Source organism: Procambarus clarkii, chromosome 2, assembly GCF_040958095.1.
Source record: "Procambarus clarkii isolate CNS0578487 chromosome 2, FALCON_Pclarkii_2.0, whole genome shotgun sequence".
Lineage (NCBI taxonomy): Eukaryota > Metazoa > Arthropoda > Malacostraca > Decapoda > Cambaridae > Procambarus > Procambarus clarkii.
Genome location: NC_091151.1, coordinates 37,458,972 through 37,470,180, shown reverse-complemented (window position 1 = coordinate 37,470,180; position 11,209 = coordinate 37,458,972). Strand labels below are relative to the sequence as shown.

Sequence of the window (11,209 nt, the reverse complement as noted above, 5' to 3'; positions counted from 1 at the left end):
TTCCCCTTGATGCTGCCATTCACTCCAACAAACACTATGCCTCACATGGCATGAGAAAGTGTAATTCTTAATGGAATATGCACTGTACTCGCACCATTCCCTATAAAAACACAGGCGGGAAGAACCCCCAATAATGCCAGACTGGAATCATTAATTTTGTTTAGGAAAGTGAATGTTTAGGCCCACAGGGTCATTTGTATGGCTAAATGAGCGAACTTGATATATAATGTCTCCACTTATCCTTATCATCCCTCTTATTTATATCTGACAAAATATATACAAGATTGCATGTAAATTCATCCTGATGAAACACCTGTCTTCCATCATCATGGTTCCATTATTGCCGAGCCTTTGTCAGTCATAAATGAGCTTGATTTACATTTCTTGGCTATTCACCAGTTCTCACCGCCCTTCTAAACTCCTCACCCATAGGCTCCATGCTGACTTCTCGTATGCCACTAAAATACTTCTACAATGATTTTTCCAAGATTTCCCTCGGCAGCTCCCTGAAGCTTGCCACCTGGTTAGCTCCAATCCTATCATGCCCCAGTAGGCCCTTTGAGTTACAAGTGCAGACCAGAAACAGATTCTGGTTCACTCAATAGAGGCACAAGGAGTCAGGGGATGATAGACTAAATCAGGAACAAGGAAAAGAGCCACCAGTAAGATAGTGCCCTAAACAAGAAACTTCATGGTGAAACATTGGCAACACTATTGAATAGGCATACACTTGTTAGTCAGTTGCACTACCCCACCACCAGATGACAGGCCGGAGGCAAGCCAGTTAAACATGTACTCGTGCTTCCACAGTCCCTCCTGATTCCAGTGAGGTTAACCATGACAAAGCCCCTGTTGGCACAATGATAACACTCGCCCTATGCCTCGTGAGTGATTTGGTCCTGGGTTTGGGTCCTGGCTAGGGAGGATTGACTAGGTGCCAATTCTCAACTGTTCCAGGCCACCAGAAATCTGTTAGACTTCCCCTGGTCCCCAAAACCCAGGGGGTCAGGGGAGGTCCCTGATCCCCTGGGTTTCAGAACAACATTTCTGATGTTACATGGTAGATGGGGACCATCTTCATGGAGCCACAAGGGATTTCCCCAGAAAATTAAAAAAAATGAGTTCTTCCGTCAGCATCCCAAGAAACACTTGACAAAAATTTAAATAGCCAAAACCCGTGTTGCATGCCTTGCAGCTAAAATTAAAACACAGGCATCAATAATTACTCCTAATCCTACAAACTAGTCAAGATTCTATAATAGAAAGGTTAAAAATATTAAGTCCAGCCTTCATCCTAGCTAGGCAGTCGGAGTCTCATAGTTATGAGATCAGCTTGCTCATATACTTTCCAGTGATGTTATATTCTATAAGATCGATCTCCATACTTGTATACAACTATCCAGGTAGAGTTGTAGAAAGGACCTGAGCAACTGAATAGTAATATCGTCTTAGAATTCAGATGTGCGTGTGACAATTCCTCAAGTTAGATTATTTTCTTCCAGCTGCTCATTTGTCTTGTGACACAGATTCTGGCAAACACCAACCTAAAGACTCATTCATATTTGTTCTTTGATTACAAGGCACTAACATTTACCAGCCAATCCTCTTGTTTTGGTAGTACTTATAGGAAGGATGAGGACCATAGTACATATATCAACGTACACTGCAATTATAAAGTAGAAATCGGTGCTATTGAATTTGGACAAACCGGAAAACGATTTTCTAATGTTGCAAAGACAAATTAAAATACCCTAACCTTCCTAGGCCTAATACATGCAATCTGAGGCCTAATATAGTACACTTGTGTGCTATACTAGGCTTTAGAATATTTTAGTTCTTTAGCTTCATTTTGTCACTATAAAGTAAATAGTACAAAGTTCTAATTGCTTAGTACGTCAATGTTTATACTATGGTGCACATAGTTACAAAAACTGCTATCTAAACAGGAAGATGGGTTGCATATACAGATAATTATATAATACAAGGTATTGCTGTGTGTCACATGGTCTCGTGTGACTGTAAATTTGGGACCTGGCCCTCCAGCATTTTCCGTGTATATATTACTTAATACCTCTTTCATTTCCTTCCTAGAGGGGGCATTTTGAGAGCTTTGAGACAATCCCAATAATTTAGGTGCTTTATCATGTGTAATTAATTACCCAAGTATAGTTACAGGATGAGAGCTATGCTCGTGGTGTCCCTTCTTCCCATTATTGTGCTCTTTGTTGTATAATGCTTTGAAACTACTGAATGTTTTGGCCTTCACCACCACCTCACTTAGCTTGTTCTTACCACTGTTTGCAAAAGAAAACTTTTTAATGTTTTTTTGGCACCTTTGTTTCCTTAGCTTGAATCTGTATCCTCTTGTTCAAGATGTTGCCGATTTCAGGAATTCCTTGTATTCACCTAGTTGTGCTTGCGGGGGTTGAGCTCTGCTCTTTTGACCTGCCTCTCGACTGTCAATCAATCGACTGTTATTAACTACTAACTCCCCTCCCCCCCTCTACACCCACGCACGCGTACACACACACACACACACACACACACAGGAAGCAACCCGTAACAGCTGTCTAACTCCCAGGTACCTATTTACTGTTAGGTAACAGGGAGCATCAGGATGAAAGAAGCTCTGCCCATCTGTTTTTGCCGGCACCGGAAATTGAACCCCAGTCCACATGACTACGTATCCAGCATGCTGACCACTCAGCCACCAGTGCCTTGTGTGTGTACTCACCTATTTGTGCTTGCAGGGGTTGAGCTTTGTCTCTATGGTCCCGCCTCTCAACTGTTAATCAACTGGTATACAGATTCCCGAGCCTACTGGGTTCTATCATATCTACATTTGAAACTATGGACTCAACCTCCACCACATCACTTCCTATTGCATTCCATTTACTAACTACTATGATACTGAAAAAAATCTTCCTAATGTGTCTGTGGCTCATTTGGGTACTCAGTTTCCACCTGTAATTACCTAAGTGTAATTACCTAAGTGTAGTTACAGGATGAGAGCTACGCTCGTGGTGTCCCGTCTTCCCAGCACTCTGTCATATAACGCTTTGAAACTACTGACGGTCTTGGCCTCCACCACCTTCTCACTTAACTTATTCCAACCGTCTACCACTCTAATTGCGAAGGTGAATTTTCTTATATTTCTTCGGCATCTGTGTTTAGCTAGTTTAAATCTATGACCTCTTGTTCTTGAAGTGCCAGGTCTCAGGAAATCTTCCCTGTCGATTTTATCAATTCCTGTTACTATTTTGTACGTAGTGATCATATCACCTCTTTCTTCTGTCTTCTAGTTTTGGCATATTTAATGCTTCTAACCTCTCCTCGTAGCTCTTGCCCTTCAGTTCTGGGAGCCACTTAGTAGCATGTCTTTGCACTGTGTCCCCTTGTTTGTGTTCCACTCGTGCTGAAGAGTTTGTCTTAATCCACCCCGTCAATTCCCCTGAGAATTTTGTAGGTGGTTATCATATCTCCCCCTCACTCTTCTGTCTTCCAGTGTCGTAAGGTTCAGTTCCTTCAGCCTTTCCTCGTAGCTCATACCTCTCGGTTCCGGGACAAGTCTAGTGGCATACCGCTGAATCTTCTCTAACTTTGTCTTGTGTTTAACTAAATATGGACTCCAGGCAGGAGCTGGAGTGAGTGAGTGTGCGCGCGTGCATGCGCGTTCATGTGTGTGTTTGTGCCATATGTTCTCTGCATTCTCTCTACTTCAGCAATCTCTCCTGCTCTGAAGGAAGAAGTGGGCATTGAGCAGTACTTATGACAGGATAGTACCAGTGATTTAAATGGTATCAGTATTGTGTTGGGATGCCTGTATTTGAAGGTTCTTGTAATCCATCCTATAATTTTCTACCAGATTCTATATTTGCTTGGTTTTGCTCCCAAAATGTTAAGTCGTCAGACATCATTATTCCCAAATCCTTTACACGTTGCTTTACTACTATGGGCATATTTGAAGGTGTTTTGTACCCTTTGTACCCTGTATTTTGTTTAAGGTCCTCATTTTCACCATGACTATCTACCTGTTGGAGGTTCTGGGGATCAATGTCCCAGTGGCCCAATCTCTGACCAGGCCTCCTGGTTGCTGGTCTGATCCATCAGGCTGTTTGATGTGGCCGCTTGCAGCCTGACATACGAGTCACAGCCTGGTTGATCAGGTAACCTTCGAAGGTGCTTGTCGAGTTCTCTTTTGAACACCGAGAGGTAAGCCAGTTATGCCCCCATAAGTGTAGGGAAAAGATTGTCAAAGAGTCTTGGGGCCTTTGATGTTGAACTAGTTCTATCTCAGTGTGCCTATTGCACCTCTGCTCTTCAGTGGTGCAATATTTTGCACATCCTGCTATGCTTTCTGCTCTATTGGTTTTAATTCTGCTTGCAGATTTGAAACCAGTCCTAGTATTTTCCAAGTGTAGATTATTATGCATCTCTCCTGCCTGCACTCTAGGGAATAGATTTACCATTTTTAGGTAGTCTCAAGAATTTAATAATTAAATAAATAAATAAATGAATAAATAAATGTTTATTCAGGTAAGGTACATACATACAAGAGATTTTACAAAAATTGATAGATTTATAGATAGAGCTAGTACATACAATGCCTAAAGCCACTATTACGCAAAGCGTTTCGGGCAGGAAAAACATTAATGACTAAAATTTAATACTAATTGAGTATAAAGAATAATTTTTTTAATAAAAAATTTAATGTTTTATAGAGTGGATTCTAGCAGTAAAAGACCTTTACACACTCTCCGGGTCAGCAGTTTCTCCAGCTTTGAATAGAGCTGTTAGTGTGCAAAAATATTCCACTTTACACAGCACTAATGTCTTAAAAAGTATCATTGGTATGGTATCTCTTGTTTGGAAGGTCTTTGTTATCCAACCTGGCATTTTTCTTGCAGTTGTGACAGCAACTTTGTTGTGTTCTTTAAAATTAACATCTTCCAACATGATTACAATAAAAAGCAATGTGAAAGATTCAGGAGTAATGTGGTTTGACTGCATTTTATATGTGGTTCTGCTTTGGTGCTTTTTGTTTTTTCCCCATTGCATAGTAATTGGAAGTTATCCTCATTAAACATGATTTTTCTGTGGCCCATTATAAGACTAACATCTGATTGAAGATCTGCTGTGTCCTCTATATTGTCTACTCTCATGAAAACTAGTGTCATTGGCAAAGGATGATCAGTACTATAGTTTGTATTCTTGTCAACATCTGATATGAGGATGAAGAAAAGTACCAGAATAAGTACTGTATCTCGGGGAACTGAACTTTTCACAGTGGATGAATCAGAATTTACTTTGACTATAACACTCTGGGTTCTGTTTATTAGGAAGTTGAAGCTCCATCTCCCTACTTTGCCAGTAATTTGCTTTGAGTGGATTTTGTGCACAATAACACCATGGTCACATTTGTCTAAAGTTGTTGCAAAGTCTGTGTATATTACATCAGCATTTTATTTGTCTTCCATGGCACCTAAGGCCATGTCATAGTGGTCAAGCACTTGTGAGAGACAGATGTGCCCTGTTCTGAACCCCATGTTGCCCAGGGTCATGTAGACATTGTGATTCCATGTGTTTTATGATCTTACTTCTTAGCACTGTTTGAAAGATTTTTATGATGTGTGATGTTAGAGCTATTGGTCTATATTTGCATCAGCTTTACTACCTCGTTTGCGAAGTGGTGCAATCACTGCCGTTTTAAGTATTCCGGGATAACATCTAGGCTCTATCTCCAGAAGATGTTTAGGGCTTGTGATAGTGGTTTTTTTTGCAATTTTTGATAAATAAAATTCCAGGAATCTGGGCCTGGTGCAGAGTGCATTTGATATGATTCCATACTTAAGTACCTGAAATTTATCACTTAAAACATCCCATTAATTTTCTGATATGAAAATAAGGAAAAGCAGTGATGCAATGACTGTCCCCTGAGGTACAGAGCTTTTCTCTGACCCTGAACTATATTTTATTTGGCCGACTTATTCTTCGCGTTCGGCTTGACAGAAAATTTAATATACATCAACCTACTTTACCTGTTATTCATACTGACCTCATTTTCTGTGCTATCACTCCATGGTCACATTTATCAAAAAACCTTTGCAAAGTCTATGTATACCACATCTGCATTATGTTTTTCTGTTAATGCATTAGTGATTTTGTCACAGTGATCGAGTAGCTGCTAAATTCATGTTAATCCGAGTTATGGAGGTCATTTGTCTATAAAACTGGAGATCTGACTCCTGATCACTCTCCCAAATACTTTTATTATGTGGGAGGTTATTGCAACTGGTCTATAATTCTTATCCAATGCTTTGCTCCTTCCCTTGTGTAGAGGAGCCATATCTGCTGGTTTTAACACTTTCGATATCTCCCCAGTGTTCAAACTTTTTTTCCCCACACTATACAGAGTGCTTGTGCTAATGGTACAGTACTTTACATTTCTTTATAAATATTTAATTCCACGAGTCTGGAACTGGGACCAAGTGCATGGGCAAGTAGGACCTCTTAACTTACCCAAGTGAGACATTATTTTACATTGTATGCAGTTACAATTGTCATCATTTAAGATAAAATGAAAATAGTATTCAACAGATACGATTACAGAGTCATTGGAGTACTTAATATTAAAGGAAATTTAATGCAATGTAGGTCAATATTTGTCAATGAATATTACATTTAGTAGTTTTAATAATAATTGTTAATAATTTAATTATTTTTAAATAAAACTAATGTCATGGAGTAAAACATAATTGTATAGTATTCATTGATAGTAAGTTTTATTACTAGTGTATTTCTCTAAATATTATTGGACTATCTATTGTTATATGATTCTGCATGAGAAACTCCTCCTGTGGAGATAGAGGAATGTACCTGCCCCTCATCACTGGGAAGATCTGTCGCTGCAAGATCTTGTCCATGTGCAGCTCCGTGAGGCGGGTGTCACTTTCACTTGCTCGGTAAACAAGGTCACTGTAGTCTTCTTTCTTCACTTTGCTGCACAGTAAACAAAGGTCTATGAATACGGTGAATAAAGAATGACTTTGAAAGATTTTGGTACTTAATGGCCCATTTGATACAAAGCAGACTGATACAGAGAGCGAAACTTGATACGAATTGCAGTGCATCAAGTTTTTCTCTGGAGTTCAAAGAACTCCCACAGAGTTCTTTGAACAAATTTCAAGTATCTGAGTATATTCAGTAACATATCAGAATTAAAATGTAAATCAATAGAAATTTAAAGCCAAATTTTCAATCACATCTGAATGTCGGGTATGTTATGGGCATGGAGAAGAGTGAGCGAGCAAGTGAAATTACTTAAAGTGTAGTTGCAGGATGAAAGCTACGCTTGTGTTGTCCCGTCTTCCTTGAACTCTGTCATAATGCTTTGAAACTACCGACGGTTTTGGCCTCTACAACTTGCTAACTTTACTTGTTCCAACCATCTACTACTCTGCAAAAGAAAATTTTCTAATTTTTTTCAGCACCTTTGTTTCTTCTGCTTCAATCTATGACCTCTTGTTCTTGAGGTTACCGGTTTCAAGACTTCCTCTTTGTCAATTACCGTTATTGTTTTGTTAAGTGATGATCACGTCTCCGTTTTCTTTCTTCTAGCTTTCTTCTTTGTCCAGCCCAAGTGGTTGTAACACACTTTAGAGTGAAAGGTAAACCAATATCAGACACAGCCTATGTCTTATAAGAAAGAGAATCAAAGCTTATATTTGTTCTTGTAGCTACTGCTTGAATAACAAGCAATTTGATGTACTGCAAGCAGGCAAGCGAGGAGGAAGATGATAGTAACAACATTACAACCCAATTCTTTGTTTCAGAATGGACAATTGCCTTAACCACAATTCCTTTAAACCAAATGTCACTCCATAAAAATGTTCAGTGAATGACGTCATTTAATTATCTTTTGTCATCATGTTCACTTATATGCATCTTTATGTTATGTAATCAAGTTGGATTAATTTGTGCTTTATACAGTGTAATATGCTCACACTAGTATGCTTATTCTCTTTGACACTCACTGGTTTGTTTTACTTTATCCCTACATATATACATAAAGGTGAACATTTTAATGGTGATGAGTGATATAAGGATGTGTAGCAAGCACTAGTAAAGCACTAACTGTACTTACCAGTAGGGTGAGCCGGGACAAGCAACAGCATACACAGCATTACCATAATAACCAAAGGTGTGCATCAGGTGGTGGTGCTCCATGCGTCCTTTCTCATACCCACCGAGGCACTGCAACACAAGCATGCTCTTACACTTCCTTCACAATACTACTATGTGCATATATTACTTATTGACAACAGAAGAAAACCTGCAAGGAAAATATTAATTCATCAGAACATTTATTACACATCATGCATTACCATGACCAGGGGACTAGACCAATTCCCTATGACCAGGGGACCACACAGACCAACTCGCCAACAGTGACCAGGGGACCACACAGACCAACTCACCATGACCAGGGGACCACACAAACCAACTCACTAACCATTGACCATCTAAAGAATGATGAACACTGGGTTCCACTGTGATTTAATTTCACATTGAGAAGGTCAGACCTACTTTACACAACATTTGTGACGCTTTTAAGAAAGATTTTATACTTAAAAAATTATCCAAAAAAGTTAGATTTTTTTTAAAAGACTTTATTATGATCGATATAAAGTTTTTATATTTTTTACAAAGTTTTTACTTTGCAATCGTTTTGGTGATATTGCTCTATCCTTGCACATGATGTAACATATAAATGTGTGTGACTTCTCAAGCAGGATTGTTCCAGACGGCAGTTCATTTTCATCATAACTAGTTTGCATGGATTATATTATACAATGCAACAATCTTTTATATATTATTTGCCCCTGGGTAGTATATATTATTTTCTAATTATGCCTCAAAATGACTTATTCCCCTAAAACTTTGTTTTAACCTTTGCTTTAGACAGCTTAAGGAAGATGTCTGTAAGGTCACTATGGCTGCCAAATTTTCATCTGGAGCTGTGATAATTCAACCCATCCTCAGGTCAGGCTTATTGAAGGGGCCAGATTACAGCAAATTAAAAGTTGTTCAATTTCAATCAATTTTTTTTTTTTTTTTTTTTTTTTTTTTTTTTTTTTTTTTTTTTACTAATTGTATATAAAAATGGCTGCAACTGTCCTATGTTTCAGTACCACACACTAAATAGAAAGGGAGGATTTTTTTCCAACGAATTTTACACATTTTCAATAATTTATTACAACCACATGTTTCAAATGAAATCTTTTCTATGACACTCATCTATCACATTAGTACCCACTCCCTATCTGGGCTGTTGTCGTCAGGGGGCTTGGTGGGCAGCTGCCAAAGTGTGATGCTCCATGGGTCGGTCCTCTGTCCTTTTGAGGCCTTATGCTCCTGCTGCTGTCTTCTCCAATTTTGCCAGATGTCTTTTCCTTGTGTTTTATTTTTCTCCCCCCCCCCCCCTTCTTCCCCTTTCTAATTGTCATAACCCACCGACCTTTTACCAGTCTTGATTATTCTTTCGGACTACTTCTGTTTTGATGCCCGGGTGTTTGGGGAGGTATACTCTCTCACCCGTAGAACTGTAGTACCCAACGTCTTGAGCGAGGGGACGCTTTTATTGTCAATCCTCCTTTCGTTACTGAACCCATTATCAACGGACTGATGGTTCTTAAGGTGGCAATTGTGGGGCGTATACTCACGATGCACCCCTAGGGAGGGCCCCCACCAAGACCGGCAACATGTCTCTTATTGGGACTATCCTCTATTTGTGGCTCCATGAGGGGGCACATTCGGGAATGAAAGTATTACCTCTCGTATTTATGTCGCTGAATACTGTTCCTCTTATGACTTCTCAGGCTCATGGGGTGGGCTACCAAGCCCCCCCGAGTCGGACTGTGTTGGAAGACCGGGCTCTGTAGACCTTGCTAACATTGGGCCCAGACCTAGCTCCTCCTTTGACCCTCCCGACTACTCCTCCTGGCTCCCCTCCCTCCTCCTGTGGTTGGGTCGAGCCACACGCCCCCAGCTGTGACCACCTCATCCCCTGGTGCAGCCAAGTCTCTCATTGTGACCACTGCACCTTTTAACCCCTCTCTGGGGGTTCTCAATGCCGTCCCCACCAAGGCCGCACTCGCACAATCCCTTCCCATACTAATATGTACCAAGCCTTATTTGGTTCTGCTTTGTGGGCTAAATACTTTTATCTCCTCCCTCTGGATTCTACACCTGTTGATTTCTCACTCCATAAACACCTTGTTGATTCAGTGGATGCCTGTTACTTTTAACCCCACCCATTTAGGTACATGTGTCATCGCTGCTCCAAAACCGGATGCAGCTATCTGCTTAGCCGCACTGTTCTGCACTGGGGAGACCCCTGTTCAGGTCTCCAAAAATGCTCGGTTAAATGCCAGTGTTGGCACTGTTCTCCTCCCACACCTTGTTGCAACTGGTGTTAGGGACCTAAAAGGATATTAAACATATCCTCAAAGCCCAAGGCCATCCTGTCCTCCAGGTGGACACGTTCAGTTGACCCCCTCTCATGGTTGCCGCCATCAACCCCTTCGAGTTGTGAAAATCACTTTCGATAATAGGTCTCTTCCTCCCTCTATCATTCTTGCTGGTGCCAGGTGCTCCGTTCAGGAGTACATCCTCTCTCCTAGACTTTGTAATAAGTGCTGGAAGTTCAGGCACAGTGCCCTCAAATGCACAAGTCTTGTTTCTCTATGCCCCACGTGTGGCGATGATGGCCACTAAGACAGATTGCTCATCTCCCCCAGGCTCGCTTCCTCAATTGCAGTGAGGCCCACCCTACCTTCTCCTGCACATGTATCCACTACAAGCTTGAAGAAGCAGTCCTCAACTTGAAACACCGGGATTGTTTGACTTTTCCTGAAGAGAGACACCAAGTCCGCCGTCTCCACCCTTTCACTGGCATGTCTCATGCTCACTTGTTGCGTTCTACCTCTCCTCGTCCTTCCCTCCTTCCTCAATCCTGCAACCGTTTCCAGACCTTGGACCCGGACACGCCCACCACCTCCTCCCCTGTTCCTTTACATTTTGTCCCAGAAGGTCTCCCTCCTGATTCTCCTCCTGGAGTTTTCCCCCCTTCCTACACTGTCCACCATGTCTCCTGTGTCTTCTTTTCCTTCCCTCCCCCCCCCCCCAGTCCTTCTTCCCAACCCTTCCC

General features: G+C 40.9%; 1 protein-coding gene across 1 annotated transcript in view; it reads right to left on the bottom strand.

Annotated features, from left to right (window-relative positions):
* Nucleotides 1–4,513: 4,513 nt before the first annotated feature.
* The window catches only part of LOC123762234 (protein O-linked-mannose beta-1,2-N-acetylglucosaminyltransferase 1), a 67,637-nt gene continuing 60,941 nt past the window's right edge, over nucleotides 4,514–11,209 (bottom strand). Inside the window, exons 14-15 of the mRNA XM_069327121.1 lie at nucleotides 8,144–8,253; nucleotides 4,514–6,999 (exon numbers count right to left, since the gene is read on the bottom strand). Of these exons, the coding sequence (XP_069183222.1) occupies nucleotides 6,789–6,999; nucleotides 8,144–8,253 (321 nt within the window). The 3' untranslated portion in view covers nucleotides 4,514–6,788. The remainder of the gene's footprint in view (nucleotides 7,000–8,143; nucleotides 8,254–11,209) is intronic.